This window comes from Blennius ocellaris, assembly GCF_963422515.1.
Source record: "Blennius ocellaris genome assembly, chromosome: 14".
Taxonomy (NCBI): Eukaryota; Metazoa; Chordata; class Actinopteri; order Blenniiformes; family Blenniidae; genus Blennius; species Blennius ocellaris.
This window is the reverse complement of record NC_137663.1, coordinates 10,940,164-10,960,069: the sequence shown is the minus strand read 5'-3', so window position 1 is coordinate 10,960,069 and position 19,906 is coordinate 10,940,164. Positions and strand designations below refer to the sequence as shown.

Sequence of the window (19,906 nt, the reverse complement as noted above, 5' to 3'; positions counted from 1 at the left end):
ATGTCCACAAAATCAATCTTCTTTGATCGCAATGCATTCAACAAAAATGGCACAAAAGCCTCCAGCAAAAATCTGCAATAACAATGTAACATTAACATCATTTTTGTAGAATAAATGTGCTTTTTTTGTGCAGTTGAATATCACCAGTACACAGTTATTATGCAGATGCAAACAAGAAGCATTAAGAGAGAATTTTAAAAAAAGACACTTTTCGTAAAATGATAATAGGTCAAAAACTTGACAAATAACATTTTCCATGTCTTATTTTGTTAAATTCACATCAAGCATACTTCACAATGTTTACTCAGTGCATACATTTCCTTTATCTGCAAACACAATTAGCTGTGCAGTCCACAGTAAAAGAGGAAGCAGTACCCATACTATCTGGTATCTCTCTTACAGTCTGTCTCCTATACACTGCAGTACCAACGAGGGCTCCCCTTACACTGTGGGATTTGTAAACACAACAGGCTGCAAACCGGCGATTTGATTTTAGTCCAACCAAAAGTTTTGTTTCTTCGAAGTAATTACTCTCTATCACCCATCACGCTTTGAAGGAGTGGAAAAAAGACTTGTCTAGAAGTTCAAATGCCTTTTTACTCTCCTTTATACAAAGTGCATTGTTGTTCAGCTGTGCACAGTGTGCAGGCAGACATCTGAGGTCAGGCCCAGTAGCAAGTGCAGTGACAGCAAGGGGGGGGGGGTAAAAAAAAAAAAAAAAAGGAAGTGAAGCAGGTGGTGAAGAAGGGAAATAGGAGAGTGGGATGAGAGAAAAAAAGAGGAAGGTGAGAGAAAATGAATAAGAGGTGAAAGATAAGAGGACAAAGGAAGAAGAAGACGAGAGAGAGAGAGAGAGAGAGAGAGAGAGAGAGAGAGAGAGAGAGAGAGAGAGAGAGAGAGAGAGAGAGAGAGAGAGAGAGAGAGAGAGAGAGAGAGAGAGAGAGAGAGAGAGAGAGAGAGAGAGAGAGAGAGAGAGAGAGAGAGAGAGAGAGAGAGAGAGAGAGAGAGAGAGAGAGAGAGAGAGAGAGAGAGAGAGAGAGAGAGAGAGAGAGAGAGAGAGAGAGAGAGAAGGCTGGCAGACAGTTTTCTGCATGTGTAGCCGCGGCTCATTGCACTTCGTATGCTTGCAGGTAATCTCGCTCTGTTTCTGACCTTGAGCGCTTACCTCAGGACAATCATAACTTGTGCCAACTCAACACAGTCGGAGAGGGAGAGGGAGAGAGCAAGAGAGAGCTGGGGAGAGAGTGGGCGACTGGGTACACCGCTGACCGAAGCACATCTCTGGAGGAAATCGCTGCCACCCATGGGGGTTTACGCTGCCAACAGCATTAACTTCCAACTTTTATTTTTTGTCCAACACAGCATGCAATCAAGCAAGAAAGCAAGCGCTGGCATTGTTTGTCTGATGAGTCTGTATAATGCACTCCTCTCTATTTCTCTGGTCACTCCTCCACCTTCACTCACTTTTGGGCTCCTGTGCCCCTTTTTTTTGGGCAAGTCCAGTGTTTCTCATTAATTCCCACAAAGGACAAACAATTAGTTTGTTTCTTTGGATGGGAGAAATCAAATAATTGTGTTTAATTATTCTGATTTTTTGTATGTTTTTGGAGGGAGAAACGTCAGACAGCATCGAGACCCTTAAATCAAAAGAAGGATGAATAAATAAGGTGCTTTCGTATTCACTAACCGGGAGGGATTGTGGCGGCTGTTCTTTGGGCAGACTTCCCCTTCTCGCTGTCTCGCTTCTTGACAAAAAACCCAGAGTGGCTTCCTCTCAAACCATGCAGAGCGGGAGTGCTTATCAAGAATTAATGATCCCTTTCAGACGGAGACTTAACAAGCCACACTCATCAGGCATCTCAAAAGTACGATTCCTGGTGTTCAATAAACTTTGGCTTTCAAATTACGATGAATGAGTTGCTTAAAAGTACCTGATGACTCATCCCGAGATTAGCGCTAACAGTTTGAAAGGGCTGGTACTGTGTTGAGGTAAAGATTCTCCTCAACACTAAACGCAGTGAGGCAAACGGGAGGCTGCCAAGAGAGGAAAGTCAGGCCCATAAAAGTTGCGCTTGGATCAGTGAGCAGACTACGTTTTCCTTTTAGCAGCTTGAAAAGTGATGAGATGACGCGGATCGAGACCTGCGAGCGTTCTTCAGTGGTCAACACCTTAGAAGGATGTGCAGGCGGTGGCGGATTTTGCTATGGGTGAAGTGGGCAATTGCCCAGGGCGCAAACTCAACAGGGGCCCGGTCTGCGCCTGCACCCCTTGTCTGCGCAGACAGCTGTCAGCCCCTGCAGTTAAAACCAGAGCAACATCGCAGCTCGGACACAGACGTTCTCTTTTATTGCTGAGACAGTTCAGAGAAATGTATTTCTGGGTGGAAGTGGCATAAAACCAGCCAGGTCCACCACTGTGTGCAGGCTTGGGTCGAGTACTCGATGCCCTTTTCTTTTTTTTTCTTTTTTTCTGTGTTTGTGCATTGACTGGTTTAATGAGGAAATACAATCACCGTAAAAATTAAATGACTGAAACCGAGTGCACTACTTGAAAACAAATCTTCCAATTGCTCTTTGTATGAACCACAAACCTTTGTGAATATGGATTGCGCAAGATGAAAGCATTCATATTTCTTTAGCTTACATATTTAATGAATTGAGAAATATCCATTAAAGTCACTTAGAAGCTCTGGCCATATTTGGCATCTTCAACATTTCCAAACAAACTAACCATAGTATGGTACCATGATGAAATACTTGTAATAAATATTAAGAAAGGTGCTGCATGGTTTGTAAAATCAGTGAGAACACTAACAATGCACTTATATTTCCCATAATAACACAGCATAGACAGAAATCAAGTGGAATATTCTTACTTTTTTGCCATTTGGTTGCCATTTTTAGTCACCTCTAAATTATAAATTATGTCTAATTTGGGGCAAGTGCCACATTCCCAACTGATTCACTTTAATACATCATGAATGTAAAAAAAAACCAAAAAAAGTCTTGAAAGCTCAATTTTCCCATGAAAGCTTTTAGTAGAAAGCGCTAAGGCATTCTGAGTTTGATCCAAAAAGTGGGAACAAGCCCTTATGTGAACTAAATTGCATAGGTTTAACACAAAAAAGGTAACTGTAACCAATGATGTTTATATGTATTATTTGGGCCAATAACGATTGAATAAAAGTGAAATATACTGTATATATTTTTTAAAACCTTACAGGCTGAAATAGCAACATGCAACCACACTTTCATGTACTCATTCATGCATGACAGCCTACCAGAAGTTGACGAGGAAAGGATGTTCAAGGTTCTGCATGATCTGCAGCTCTTTCAGGACATTCCTCACTTCATTCCGCTCAACACATTTGAGCTTGTTCATGTACTTCATGGCATACATCTTCTTGGTGTCCTTCTTCTGTACAATGCAGACCTGATAACATCACATAAAGGGACATTTTCACTGCACACACTGCGAGAAAACTTCTTCAAGCAGCTCATACACCTATATAAAGTAATGGTGAATCTATCATAATCAGTAAGATTGATTTTAAGATAACATTTGATGACTATCCCCTCTGGATATTAATACAATGGCAGTATGGGGGATTCATTATTTAGGTGTTGACAAATACAAATCATTTTAATACAGTGGTGTGTCTCCAAATCTGTTTGATGTATTTATGAGAAGTATCATTTCACTTATCACGAAACAGCTCTCTGTATCTGCTGATGAACCAGACAAAAAAAAAAAAAAAGTTTCTCTCCACAATGCTCAGCCATGTCTTTGTCTTCATTCGTCCTCATGTTTGTCTCAAGCTTTATTGCATGGGACGCACAAACACATGGAGTATTTATAGCTGTGCTGCAATAAGCAGAAATGTTGTCCTTCTAGCAAGGTTGGAAGGAAACTTTGCATGGGAAGGATTTATCTTTAATCTCTGTGATCAGGAATTTAATCCTCTCTTAAGATGTTTAACTTTTCACACCAGTATATTCTGTATTTCAGTGATGTGAACAATGAGGTTATTTTTTTTAATTAGGATTTCTTTTGCACGTCAGCAGACAATCGTGGAAATTTGTTTAAAACGCAACCAGTATATTACAAAGTCTTCCCAAATAGGTGTAGCGCCTGGAGCAATTTAGGGAGCAGTTACTGGGTGTAAACATCAAACTCATCGTTGTATATTCACGGTTATTTCCCATCTGACAGCGCATCTGTGAAAAGACGTGTGCATATTTTTGATGTGCAGTGGTGTAATACCCTATATTTATTTGTCGTTGTGCTTGTCTGTGCCACAAGCGTCAATAAGCCAGTGATTACTGCTATCTAAGAGAGTGATCTGTGGACCAGCTGGCACAGTTAATCAGCCAAACCCTGATCACATCACGCCTCCCATTGAACAGCTTGCAATCGCCTGTGATTCGACTGCTTATCTGTTGTTGGGCTCAGTGATGCTGCTGTGTGGGCATGTGCATGTGAGTGTGCACACGCCTCCCTATATGTGCTTACATGTACTGTAAGTGCCGGTTTGAATTACTCCGCACTATATGGCTAAACAACAAGGGGGTACATGATTGCCATCACTGGCGATTTGTTGTCGGTTGTCCGCAAGCAAATTAAACCATAAAGTTTCACTGCAGTGTATGTGATAATACTGTACATGTCGCGCATCGTGTTAATAAGGCTCTACATGAAATAAAAATGAGACGGTTTAGACCTCGAGCAAGTGGCTGACTGAAAAAGAAATTACTAATTACCTTATCGAGTCAGCGTTTACACACTGTTATTGTTGTCTGTCAGACACATATTACTTCCTGTTATAATAGATCAGTCTTGTGCAATATCATTTTAACGCCTGTTTTTAGATGTGGGACATCGATAGATCAGGCCTGTTTTTACTGTACATTTATTGCAATATTAATAACTTCTGAGAGTCTGAAAAGATGACACAAACATGGACTTACCTTTCCAAAGCTCCCTTTTCCTATAGCCCTTAAGATCTGGAAATGGTCAAAATTGACTGTAAAGAGAAAGAAAAGAGGCAAATCAATAATCATTTGTTAAACTATTACAAGCAGAAACAGACATTTGGTGCTAAAACATTGTGTATACTATAGAGCACGATACAATTATTGGACATAAGATATATTATTTCTTTCTTTTTTAATATCTTACACCACTAACAAATTGGTATGGATTTAATTTGCTTGCTTTTGGAGATGAGAATTAAACCACATGATTTGCTACAGAAAGGTGCAACTTTACAGAAAAGTTAAACGTCTACTTTGATAAAAAATAAACTAGGTCACGGATGTGGATGAAATGGGAAAGAATTCAATGTCAATCAAGTAACAGTAGGTTAATTATGAGGTGTCCCTTAAACTTATTGTCCCAGTATGTTACTGAAGCGAAAGCAGATAGATGTCTACTGGTGTAGCACGCCATTTACATCAGATGGCTGTGAACTGAAAGGACCTTCAGCGCAAACATGTTTTGCATGTTTTTCCTAAATGTTTTGAAGCTTGATATTCCTACAAGCCTCATAGCACTTCTCTCTCTCTCTCGCTCTCTCTCTCTCTCTCTCTCTCTCTCGTTCTCTCCATCCATCTATCAGCAAAATTTATCGGCAATTGTAAGCGGATGGAGCTGTTTGTTTCTTGCTGTCATGACAACCAGGACAGAAGGTTTTCCCTCTCTGCTATTTCCCCAACGCTGGAACAGCTGCTGCCCACTCTGCACACTCATCAGACGACACACACACACACACACACACACACACACGCACACACACACACACACACACACACACACACACACACACACACACACACACACACACACACACACACACACACACACACACACACATCTCAGAGATACACAACCATACACACACAACTGCATCCACAATCATCATTCAAAATACACACATTGATAACTAATTCAAAACATCACCGGCCTCTTTTGCAGTAGCACGACGTACACACACACAAATGCGCGTGCACACGCAGACACTCACACTTTCAGCCAGCAGTCACTAGATCTATTGGATGTGACAGTTAATGTTATGCTCTGTTAGTCACATATCACGGGCGCTTCCTCCTCTCACACTATCGGTGCTGGAGTGTTTACACAAGCCAATTCTGATCGGATCCATATGAGTCCTTCCTTTAAAATGGACTTGCAAGTATACACAGATTCCCATATGCCACTGTGTAAACTCAGCATATTCTCAGACACACACTTGAGATGAACATGGTCATTTTCGTGCTGAGAACCTTGGACATTCTCTCCTGATGGGTTTTGGGGGAAGGACGGCTGCGTCCTGGATGAGATGGGAGAGCTCTGTGATTGAAGGAGGCGGAAGATGCAGACAGAAAGAGAGGGTGGGAACCCAGATAGAGACTCATCTGTTTACCAGGAGTACTCTCAGTGGTTTAAGGTGATGTATTAAATGATGGACGCGTGAGTTATAGACCGTGTAATCATCGAAGTCCACACATGAGTGGAATTGGCATATTAACAGCTTTGTCATGGCTTAAATCAGCAGAGGAAATCATATGAAGAACGAAACTCACCTACCGGTCAATTTAAATTTGACTGACACGTGCTAATTGTTTTAAATTGGGATAATCGTGTTGGTGAAATTAGTTTTTTTTTTTTTTTAAATAAATGCTGCAGAGGTGATTCACTTTGGACTGGGTAAAGATGTTTTTATCTCAAACGAGAGCTGATGACCAAAATGACATCATCGACACCCGTTACAGCTTCTTGAACAGAATTTCCATTCAGGCAATTCACCCATCTTCAATGCCGCTATATCTAAATTATGATAGCAGGGCGCTGGGTTCAATCCCTGCTGACTATACACACACACACACAATGAACTCAAATCACCAATTCACATAAATTGCATGTCTTTGGACTGTGGGAGGAAGACAGAGGATCAAATCTAGCCATCTCACTGTCAGACCTGGTTTTGGTTATACTGCGGGGCAGCTTTCTGTCTGTCATACTACAAGAACTAAAAATATCAAAAGAATTATAAAATCAAAAGATTACCAGGACATTTTCTCAGCAACAGCAACTCAGCATGGTTGGGAGAAAAAAAACAGAAACAAAAATAGACTGTCCTGAAAAGAGTCCTGACCTAAAATTGACTGCAATGGAGGACCAAAATCTGCCATTGCAGACAAATTGATTGAATACATCACAGTAGGGGGGTAAGAAAGTCGCAGCATGATGCTAGAAGTTTCTAGGTCAGACCTGGGCACTGTACTGCCCGGGGGGGGCGGCTACATGTGATTGTTCACGACTGGCCCACGGGTGTCACTGAAAAAATAGGAATGTTTATTTCTAAAGGAAAATCAGGGTACATGATTCACGCACCACAGATGTTTTTGGTTTAATGTTCAAATGGGGTTGCTTTATTTCTCCACTGAGTTCAGACCAGTGGGCATACCTTACCCATCTGTATTACAATTTGAATTTCCATTATCAGACAACATATACAGAGAAATACAAGAACTTGACTGCTGCAGCGTAGAAACAGAGAGAGAAAAAAAAATCATCATAATGCTTTTTATTAAGAGATATATCCATATCAAGCACTGATTGTGTTCTCCTGCAAACAGTTCTTGCATTTATATGTAAAGACAATCCGATTTAGCAGCTCTAGCCTCCACTCATTTTCTCTGTCTGATTGTCTCATTTCTCCCACACGGAGGCCAGTAAATCACTCAAGTAGCCACCGCTGCGGGAACATCAGGCTCTGCGTTGTTGCTCCGACGACTGAAACACAACCCTTGGGTCCATGTAGCACGGAATAAGGTATAGCAAGCAGTAAACAGAACCTGTCCATTAACCAGACACTCCCGGCTGCACTAAGTGGCAAACGTTTGTGGCACATGGGGGACACTTGACGTGCACACGTCTCATCCTCTGAGGAAATGAACATGTCTTGACAGAGTTCACCTTCGTGCGCACACCACCGTGTAAATCAATGAAGGTCGGTTGAGAGTATCAACTGTAAACTATGCACATGGGTCTGCATTTAAACCAACAAAGAAAATGACTATTACTCGCACTTTTTTTAACATTTGTTTACAATAGGCCAATAAAATGATCATCATACTTTAAGTGTTACAAATTAAAATGTTGAATGACTTTATGGGATTGTAACATTCACTTGCTTCATTGTCAAATTTATATCCATCTTAGGGAATCTTTTTTCTTCTTCTGAATAAATGTGTATACTATATTGAATCTGTGTTGTAGAAACTGCTAAACAAAACAAATATGAACATATTGGACTCAAGGACAAAGGTGGTTGGTGAAGATTACCACTCAAAGTGTTTACGTCCGCTAATAATCTTTTTTGAAAGCGTCAACCTTCAGAAATGTTTACTGTACTAATAATAAAGAGGCGGTGAGCTGTCGCTCCTGAAATGTGAAGTGAAAACTCAATTTGCATGTTTATTGCTACTTAAAGAAATGAATGGATGATGTACTGTATAGGTATCACACTGGCTGTTATTTTCCCAATTTCAATATTTAAATTGTGCAAAAGTTGTTAGTTTTTGTTTTTTTTGCTTTACATGCTTTCTAAGACTGTTTAAATCACTATCTGAGCTCATTTGTTTGATATCTTTTGCCACGTCTTTGACTTCTCCATGTTTATCTACACTTATCTCAACACATTATCCCCCCCCCCCCCCCCACACACATTTCTCAATCATGTGTAAAGTCATATAATAGCCACACTACAGTGTCAAGCAGCAGCAACAACAAAGTAAAGGAGCACCCATCTGGTCTGCCGCCACCTCAGATGGAGTATCCTTTGGGAGTGGGGGTGGAGTGGGGGTGGTGGGGTTATTCTTACTTTGTTTCCAGTGACCTGTACTTTTCCTAATTCAGGATGATGTGCCTCTGTGTTTATTATTCCCCTGCCCTACGTGGGATCGCCCACACTGTTTTGTGAGCTCACAAGTCAAATAGATCTTCACCGTTTTAAATCAGCCCTCCAAAAATGATCTGTTATGACCGACATATTTCAAAAAAGTCTGTGAGATGATTAAGCATCAATCATTAATAATGATGATTTTTAATTATGGACAGAAATGAAAGAAATGTTATTTGATTTATTTTGGGCATTTGATTGACACAACTTTGTTAATCTTGTAAAATAGTTGGAACTGTAAGGAAACCAACAACAGATATTCAAGATCATCTTTGATGGAAGATTAAAAAACATACATTTGGGCAACTTATTTTACTTCTAGCAAGATTACTGGCTCATGTAGCACTGACTTATGAAGGCGTTGGATTTCAGCCAGACTGGAAGAAAATTCAGAGTCTGACTCTGATCAATAAATTCACAATGTATTACTACAGCAGACACAAAAGATAAAAAAAAACCAAGATTAATTCAAACAATGCCTCCTTTTGATTCTGACCTTGATCTATATCAGTTTAAAAGAAATTTTAAGGATAATCAACAGGAGAGGCTCAAAACATAAATGGAAAATAATCTTCAATGTGATGAAGTGAACCACATATCTAAAGAAAAAAAAAGATTTGAGTTTTGTGATAAAGTTTGTATTCTGTTATTTGCACCTATCCATAATTAAATGTATTGTTGTGGTCATTAACTAATCAAAAAGACTACAGTCAGCATTTCATCAGTCTATAACCAAACCTGCAGATAATATTCTAGCATTTCTTCAAGCGGTCTGCTCACAGCACGCCAGTTCAGGTTTTGTATAACTTCCCTTTCTATTTTTGCAACATGTATTGCCCAAACAGAGAAAGTAAATAAAGACATTTATGAATGTTTTATGACTCACCTTCATCTGTATCGTCGGTCACTGGAGCCTTGCTGGACTGCCCAAGCCCCATGACTGCTCCTCGTACAGATCTCCCTGCTCTGCTCAACTCAACTCAGCAGTGGACGGCTCTCCCTCTGAGGTGCACTCATAGCCTGGTCAACAACTAACTCCAAACACACACATACTCACTCACACACACACTGAGTCCCATACACACACACATACACAGTCTCACGTGCTCATGGTCCGTTTTTGCTGACTTGAACTGGTCCTGTCTTAACTCTCCACCTTGACACCTCCACACATCACTGCGCGCACACGCACACACACACACACACACACACACACACACACACACACACACACACACACACGCTCAGGCGCTCGGGGGAACGCTAAAGGCACTGAAGCGCTGACACACACGCACACACATGTATACACACACAGGCAGGACCACTACAGCACTTTTCTGTCTCTCCTGGCTGCTGCTCATATGAAGGAAGGCGGGCAGATGCCTCCTGCCAGCCGGGAGCAGGGTGGATGAGGTGCTTGTGGCTGTGACCCTCTATTGAGCGAGAGTCTAACCTGTGAGGAGAGGTAGGGAAATATGACCAGCCAGCAGACAGAGAGGAGGAGGGACAGAGAGATGGAGGGAGGGAATAAAAAAGCAGAGAGGTAGATCATGTGAGGCTTGATTACATCTGTTTTATTTAGTGCAACGTCAAAAAAAATATAAAGAGGGACCATTAAAAGTAGTAGAGCACCAGTGACAATAGTAGATTTGATTAAAACTCTACTAAATGAGTAATGTGACAAGAAAACTTCTCACACAAGCAGGTCCCTTCACCTTCATTTATCAATTATTACATTTTTAAACACGGCCCACAGGAGCACTGTGCTGCTGTGATGAATGGTATGATCCCTTTTCCCATTAAGACACAAAATTGGAGGCTTTTGATTTATAGTTTGAGGGTGTTATGTACTGCAAGTGGAAATCCCTCTGGCTGCCCTCTACAGGATGACAGACAAACAAAAGACAGATTTCATATTGGACATTTTCTATCAAGAAAAATGAGGATGACAAGCACAAAAAAAAGTAGCTAACCTATTTAACAGTGTAAGAACACATCAAAATAACAAGAAGATACATTGATTTCTGAGGATAAGTATCTGTAAAAGTGAGTGACAGCTTGTCTACAAGAGGGAGTGAACTGATGCGTCAGGTTAGACAGGTAAACTGACTACGTCCGAGCCTTTAGGGGAAACCCATAGATGAATGCCATTTCCAGACTGCGTGATAAGGTCACAGCAGATTATCTGAATACCCCTCTTGGGTTGAATGAAATATTCAAAAACTAGTGCGGGGAGCTGCAGTGCTGAGCTCCCCGCAGAGGACATTGTGCTCGGAGCCTCTTTATCTGATCAAATGGGAGAACACGCGCTGAATAGAAAGTACCCCTCCACACACACACACACACACACAGACACACACACACACACACACACACACACACACACACACACACACACACACACACACACACACACACACACACACACACACACACACACACACACACACCCCTCCTGCATCCAAGCTGTGGACACCTACCTCTGAACATGAGACCATTTCTAGCCCCGGTTTGCTGCAGAGACGAGAGGCGCAACAGTGCTGCTCAAAGCATCACTTGTCCGGTGTCGGGACGACGACGCACCGGGACACCTGCCACCCGACAAAAAAATAATAATAAATTAAAAATAACAGTAAAAATAACCGCGACGTGACTGATGCGACAAGAAAATCCAGGCGACAAAAAGGTGGGAAAACACCAAAACAAAAGAGGCTGGGAAGAGAAACTGCGTGTTACAGTGACGAGCGACTGACCTCCACATCGCAGACTGATGCACGAGCGCCGTGCGTCTGGAGAGGCACGTTCCACTGGCTGCAACTGTCAGGCTTCCCTGTGCCTGCCTGTCTGCCTCCCTGCCTGGCTTTTACGCATCGGGGAAAAAAAAAAAAAAAGAAGAGGAAAACGAAGTGTCCTCTGTTCGGTATTTTCTACAGAGATCCCTCCAGAGAGTTCACAATTCTAAGCTTTACTGGATGGAAATGTGTGGGTCAAAGTCACTTTACTGTGTGCGCAATCACAATATGTGGCACAAAGTGATGAGATGATAGTTAATTCATCACACAAATCCGATTATTTCCCCTTTTTGCATTTTTTTTTAAACATAAATACTCCGTTTCACCTCTTATGATCTTCTCATCCCTATAAAAGTTATAACATTTCCTCTCTTGTCGACACCGTGAAGTCAAAGGTCATGGTCAGCTTAAGAATAGCGCCACCTAGACCCGATGTGTGGTCACTACCTTGCAGATGGGCACTTTTGGAAGGCAGTTTGAGGACAGGCTGCTTTGACCTGGTGCCCCAAGTGAGAGGAAGTCTCTTTATAGAGCAGCTGAGCCTCCTGCTTTATTATAGCCTTCAGAGTTATGTGGAAATAGTAATTACACAGGGAGAACAAAGCACGCTAATGCCCCTCCGATGTCCAATCGCAAGCCTTATTGAGTTTTATGGTATTTATTCTCCCTAGGTGTCGATACAACCATGCAGTGGTGTAGTGGTTGTTTCCTCACAGCAAAAATAGTTTGAGTCCGTCCTTCCGGTTTGCATGTTCTGCCTGTCCATGCATTGGTTTTCCCCAGATACCGTTGTTCCCTTGGCACTGTCCAAAGACTGTCAAATGATTTCAAACTCTTAAGTGCTCATAGGTCTGTCTCTCTGTGTTTGCCTTATAATAAACTGATGAACTGGATAAAACCTTATGAATGGATAACGCTATGCTCATTTGGTCAGATGGTATATCTTTTACAATCTTATTAGTGCAGTATTGGGCTCACAGATAATAGCATCAAAAGTTTCTGTATAATGAAACAAAGTTGGTGAATTGAAGTGTAATTGTGCACATAAATAGTGATAAATTCTCATGTGGGATGTTGAATATGCTTCTTCACATTTCTTCAGAAAGATGAAGTTATGGGCGGAAAATGAATGACTCACAGCACTCTAGTTTACCTCACAGTCACTACTGGTGTCCTGAGCAAACCACTAAAGAGTGACGCTCATACTGAATCATCATCTTACTGAAAAGGCACATGGATCTGAAGAGCAGTAGACAACGAAGGACAAAGATGCCGTTTGTGTACATTAAAAGAGCAAGGTCTTTGAAGCCAGAATATATATCTTTACTGCATTGGAATGTTCTGTCTTTTCATATTTCTATAGTCCGGTTTCCCATCGTACATTAACCTCTGTGTCCATTAAATCACTGAATGTAAAACACATCCATTCATTAGGAGGACTGCATAGTCACTGGTGTCCTCTGTTAATTGAGTGGAGCAAGGTCGTGAGGAGAATGACTGAGTGGAGGGAGCGGCCATGATAAAAAAAAAAAAAAAATGCTTTCAGTGCAGACTGTACATTTTCTTTCTCTTTATGTCGTCATGTGATGCCAAGACAAACTCTGCTCGGATCATTTATCTTCATACAGAGAAGATCTCAAGTGGCTGTGAAAGGTGACGAGCATCACTCAAAACCAGGCCGACCCCTTATCGGACGGCCCGGGAATACCGCTGGACTTGTGGATGTGATGAGTGATGACGGCATCGTATCACACCTGGACAGAGCCACAGTGAAGGTATTCATCATGCGGGACGCTCACATTGACCCAGTTTTGTCAGAACAGGTTGAGTTTTCAGTTGTCTGTGAGATAACCAGTCATTGGTAAGTCCAGGATGTATGAAAGTCTGATCTTTATACACTGGAGATCTAATTTTCAGGTCCTGAACACAGTGTCTATAAGTTGGATGTATTTATTATTAGCTTATATAGTGACAGAGGAGGACAGTCATTTCAATAATATTTTAAACAAATACCAAATGCAGTCACTCTTTGTTTGTTTTGTTTATGCATTTGAAGCTTGTCAATTTAAATAACTCACATTTTAGAAACGTAGTGTATTTTCCAGTATTTACTAGTAATATATGCTATTAATAGAAGTGTTTTGTCACAAATTACCCGACGTAGTAATAAAAAATGTTTTTAAAATTGTGTCATTAGCAAAGTTGCTCACCTCTGGGTGAAGGAGGGTTTGAGATTTAATATGTGTAAAACATCTCCACCTACTGGACAAAAATAGTCGCCACATGTCTGCATTAACTACAGATAAGACGTCACCGGAATAACGTTTCCAAAAAAATATCGCTATATTATAGCGCAAAATTTAGATTTCTAAAGATTACAGGTTTCACTTATCTTTCGTAGTTCATAAATGTCAAACTGTTGCAAGCATTCGTTATTCATTATTCATCAAGTGTACTTAAAAAAAAAAAAAAAAAAAGTTCAGCAGTTCACATGAATGCACTAATGAGATTAGAGTGATTTTGAAACTTTGATATATCACTGGTCCAAAGACCTTTCATACACAATGTAAGAAATGAGACTTGATGTAGACATTCTCATCACCAAATCTTGTTTTGTAGATTATCTTGCAGGGTCACGTAGGTCACACGGGCCCCTCGTGATCCTGATTAAGACACGAGACATATGGCCTACAAATCCTACATGGTGAACAGTAATGAAGTACAGCTAATCTTAAAGTTTAGACATTGTTATTAATTTTCTATATGCTGCTGTATTGTATGTTCATATTGTATGATGACTTTATTCCGAGGTCTCACTTTCTATTGGGAGTTTGCATGTTCCTCCTCTCTCTGTGCACGTTATGTCAGAGTACTTTGATTCATCAGTAGAAAGACATGCAAATAATTAAACTGTGTGCATGCATGCATGTGTGCATACGTATATGTGAAAATGAATTGAAATGCATTAAAAAGATGTTATACATTCATATTAAACGATTGATTTCCAACTGATCCTTCCCTATCATCTTCTGCAGTTGCACAATATGTGTAGAAAAAGCTGTCTGCATGAATATATTGCTGCATGTTTGCTCTGGTCACACAAACATACACATGTTATGTCAGTTCAGTAGGTGTCAGAGAGTCATGGTGAAGTTGAATTTGTGATTTATTTCATTTTTGATGCCTGTGGTGCTGAGCTACACTGAGATGCTGGCCATGGTGGAGAGCTCACTTACACCGTGGTGATGCCTCTGGTTCAAACTCTTTGTTATCATCCAATATCTGGTCAACTTTTGTCAGTTAGGAAAGTTCTCCCTTCTTTTGAGCTCATGAACTTTACAAATGTGTCGATCTCGTGGCCCTTTACTATGATACAATGGGCCTCCGCTCTGATGCTTGTTATATTTCCAGTTCTGACAGGTAAGTGATTACTACATTTCATATTGCTTTTACTAAACTGGTTTTTCTTCTTCTAAAAATTATTTTGTCTGAAGTTGTTGAAAGTAGACTTCTTGAATTCACGATAACAAACTTGCTGCTGGTGACAAACCTAGAGGAGGTGCAACATTTACCCCACTGTTTAATCACCTCTGTTGCCCTTTTAAAATTTTGGCGGATCATTTTAACCTTCGCTTCATTTGCTTTTGTGCCACAGTTCCTTATATCGTCATTGACTCACATTGAATTTCTTGTTTTGTAACTCAAAATGACGAGTCGATATATGTGGCAATGTCTAAATGTTTCTTCTGTCATTATTAAACAAAACAGATTAATTCAATAATATGCTGAATTCATTCAGAATGAAAAAAAAAAACCCAACACTTTTTACATTTCTTTTATTGTGCTCTTCATTTTAAAAAGGATAAATTAGTGTGAATTATTTGTCTCTGAAAGATAACTTTTGTATGGTTCCAGGTGGAACAGAGGGATGATGAGTCATTTTACACACTGGCTTGAATAACATACCGTAATTTCAAGTCAATGCAGCTTGAGAATGAATGAAAAATGTGTAACGTTCATAACAAGAGGGGCATGACAGAGGACTAAGCTGCTGGACAGGACAAAAAGAAAATGGACTGTTATTGATGAGATGCATTTGACGTGACGCTGCTGTTTGGTGGGTTGGTCAGTGAGGGAGTTGAAAGGGTTAAGCAGGGTTTATTGTACAGATTATGAATGGCTCCAAGGATGTTTGTGCCTGCACGTTTGATCTCTAAAGTCACACATATGTGGGTCTCCGATGTGGATCCAGTCATATTGAAATTACTTCTCTCTGCAGACCAAGCAACAGTAGTTTAATAAAGATATGTGACGAGTTCAATACCTTTACAGTCGAAATGAAATTTATGTTTCTACCGTAACACTGCCTTCCATACCAGAGCAAAGTGAGAGAGTCTCAGTGAACTCTGGTCATGTCCTAATAATGACAGACCTATGTAAAGTAGCAGGACACAAGATTTACATGTGTATTACTACATATAATTATGTCAATTCCATCTAAATAGATGATAATCCATTCTTTTTATTATATTAACTCCATATTAGGACTGAAGGGACTGAAGCCTATTGCTTATGACGTTCAGTATGGGGTTATATTTGTGCCAAAATTCTGAGCGAGCGATGGGAAAATTTGAGCGCAAAAAAGTTCATTGTGCAAGCACACTAATAACATTTTGAGGAAATATTTAAATTGCGCAAAGACAAACTTGAGATTGCGCGCTCAAAAATCATTTCTGCGCTCAGATTCTTCCTCTGCTTGCTCAACCTCTCTCTCTCTCGCTCGCTCAACCTCTCTCTCTCTCTCTCGCTCAAATCTCTCCACCTCCGCGCTCAAGTCCTGCTGTGCGCTCGCTCAAAATGTCCAAAGCCCAAATGTGACAGACACGGTTGTCCACCAATCACAGAAATTTGGGGCGGGTGTTGAACTCTGATTGGTTACTTCGGATTCTGGAAGTGCCTCATAACCAACAAAGAAGAAAAAGAAGAAGAAGAGGGGAAAACAAACTGCGGGGGAAAACATGTTGTAATCCAGGATCATTATCTTTAGTTTTCCTTATTTCTGTTTTCCTTCGCAGTTTGTTTTTCCCTCTTCTTCTTCGTCGGTTATGAGGCACTTCCAGAAACCGAAGTAACCAATCAGAATTCAACGCCCGCCCCAAATTTCTGTGATTGGTGGACAACCGTGTCTGTCACATTTGGGCTTTGCACATTTTGAGCGAGCGCACAGCAGAACTTGAGCGCGGACATGGAGAGATTTGAGCGAGCGAGAGAGAGAGGTTGAGCGCGAGAGAGAGAGAGGTTGAGCGCGAGAGAGAGAGAGGTCGAGCACGCAGAGGAAGAATCTGAGCGCAGAAATGATTTTTGAGCGCACAATCTCAAGTTTGTCTTTGCGCAATTTAAATATTTCCTCAAAATGTTATTAGTGTGCTTGCACAATGAATTTTTTTGCGCTCAAATTTTCCCATCGCTCGCTCAGAATTTTGGCACAAATATAACCCCATAGTTCAGCTTGTGCACATTGCCAACTACTAAAGTCACTGATTAACTTGAACCTTGAACATCCTTTCAAAGGAAAAAGCAACAGAATGAACCAGAGCCGAACTCTTGCAAATAGATGTGGACTCTCTTAACTAAACCTTGACTTCCTGAAGTTTTACAGCCTGGACATTTGACCTGCACTTTGATACACACACTTTGAAATCCGGAATCTATGGGGGGGAAAAAAACTTTTAAAACTTGACCAGGGTTCATCAAAACATAATTGGCTCTTCACAGGCAGAACCAGAACATTCAAATACTGTTCTTTAATCCAGACATGAACTCTACAAAGTGTTGTTTAAAAACCGTTTACTCTTTTTTTTTTTAAAAACAACCATTTTGAATTCTATTAGATAGGCTCAGAATCATAAAACAAGATCTAGAATAATTTAAAACCCCTGAAACGTAATTTTAGTCCTTTTAAACTGACCACTCACTTTAAAATGAACCTGCATCATATGAGCAATACCCACAAAACTGTGTTTACGAAGCACGACTAAACAGTTTAAAGACTTGACATGCATGATTTCAGAGTTGTTGAAGGAAATTGGAGTACCAATAGAAAACCAATGCAGGGAAAACATGCAGACCTCCACTGAGATCCACCCTGGAAAAGAACCCTGGTTGTCTGTGGAGAAATAGTCTAATTCATTGTAACACATTTCAAGTTATAACCTTTGTATAAAAAAAATAACTACTTAATCAGGCTGCCTTCTGTCAATCTTTTTCCCCGGAAATGTTTTTTTAAATTTTGTTTCAGAGGAGAAAAGCATCCAGTTGCATCATTCATCTACATTTTAGACCTGGTGAACCTATATAGAGACATCTATATAGAGACAATTAGACAGTAAATGTGAGAATTAAAAAACGAAAAGAAAAACATGCCTAGAAGTTATAAAAGCACACAAACTGGAAAAAAAATGGAAAAAGACAAATCACTATTAAATGTGCAACAAACGCATAATGCTGACAATAAATATGAATTGGAAGGCGTGCTGCGAATTGCATGAGCTCACATCCATACCGCAGGCTACTGTCACTGGGGGATTTGAGAGACGTGAGGAAGCTGTTTACAAAACATCAGCATGTTATAAAAGAGAACCCTCCACTGTGTGATGGAGGCTTCCTATGCAGTCCCGACAATTAGAAAATCCTGACATGTATTGAAGCTGGCACATCTTATTGAGGGAGGAAAATAAAGCGGAGCTGCTGTGGAAAGACAACATGACAAAAGATGTTTTTCAAACCATTTAAAACAGCTGAATGCTGAATTGATGAGAAAGCAAAGCATGACATCACCCCATCACCACTAATGTTCCTTGGCCATAATTGATAATTCAGCCTTTTAATTGGCTGTCTAATCTTTCCATTGAACTTTGGGAGGAAATTAGTCATGCAAATGAGATAGTAAATTGAGGTCATAGATTTTCACTCCAGAGAGCTTTATGCATTCTGAAGGGAAAAATCACCTGAAGTCCACAGCCTGATATTTCAGAATTAGACTTGCAATTACTCACACACAGACACAGCATTTGTGATGATAGCAACAATCATTTGTACAAAGAATGGCAGCTCAGTCTTCTACTTTTATCAATCTGTGGCATTATTCGGAGCAAATCAGGGTGAGATAATAATGCAGCAACCCAGCACCAGTCAATTTGTGTCGAGGAAGCCAGCCAAAGTCATTTAAAAATGTTTTTTGTTTTTTTGCGGTGCAGAACAGTTTAATCAGTTCTATCATTAAAGCTGGAAACACAAAGCAATGCCATTAAGCAAGACACCTTTTCCTTTATTGCTAAGTCTGTTGTCTTTCTACAAAATGCAAGGGCTTAGTTTCAAATCAAATGAAAAGTACATCTAAAGTGTTGGTCAAAAAGAGGTGAAATCAAAAGCAATTTTTGTTTTCATTTCGCCTCAATCCTGATGTAAACTAGACAATTTAAGCTCAAAGGGAAAGGGAAAGCCAAAACCGGCCCACAAGAGGCTCGGCTCGTCAAACGCCAAGCAAATTGCAACAATTTGAAAGAAAACATTGATTTATTTTTTCTTTTTGAAACAAATTTCTCAAGAGGAGCAGACATAGGACAACACTGATACTCAAGCTGAAATATCAATGATGCTGCCAGGAAAGATTGCTACCTCATAGCAAATAAAAAAGCAAACGAGCATTAGCCTCAAAACCATGCTGACACAGTTTGCAAAAACAGTTGTGAGACATTTTACTATTGTATTTAAAGGTGTTTAAAATGTATTTGTATTGAGATTGTAGTGATTTTAGTCATTATGTTGTTTTGCAAAAATAGCAACATTTTCATCACATATACTCACACAACAAAGAAAAAGTTTAAATGTAAAAGGTATTATGGCACAATTTTACTGGTCTGGCCCAGTCACAATGAAATTAGGCTGTGTGGCCCCTGTCCCTGGACTCAAATGTGGTTAATCTAAATTCAGGTGACAGGAGTGGACACTATCACAGCCAACACAGTGCAAAAGGCAGAGTACATCAAAGATAAGTTCTCAAGTCATTGTAGGGAGAAAACAGAGCACAGAGAACCACCCATATTGTATACCTTACAGTGAGGATAACTGTGATTTGTGCTTGAGGACTTT

The 19,906-nt window shown here is 40.2% G+C and overlaps 1 protein-coding gene across 1 annotated transcript in view; it reads right to left on the bottom strand.

Moving 5' to 3' along the window:
- The window catches only part of stk32a (serine/threonine kinase 32A), a gene marked incomplete at both ends in the record, with an annotated part of 55,024 nt that extends 45,123 nt beyond the window's left edge, over nucleotides 1–9,901 (bottom strand). Inside the window, 3 exons of the mRNA XM_080508845.1 lie at nucleotides 3,282–3,433; nucleotides 4,969–5,024; nucleotides 9,850–9,901. Coding sequence (XP_080364971.1) covers nucleotides 3,282–3,433; nucleotides 4,969–5,024; nucleotides 9,850–9,901 — 260 coding nt within the window. The remainder of the gene's footprint in view (nucleotides 1–3,281; nucleotides 3,434–4,968; nucleotides 5,025–9,849) is intronic.
- Nucleotides 9,902–19,906: the final 10,005 nt, after the last annotated feature.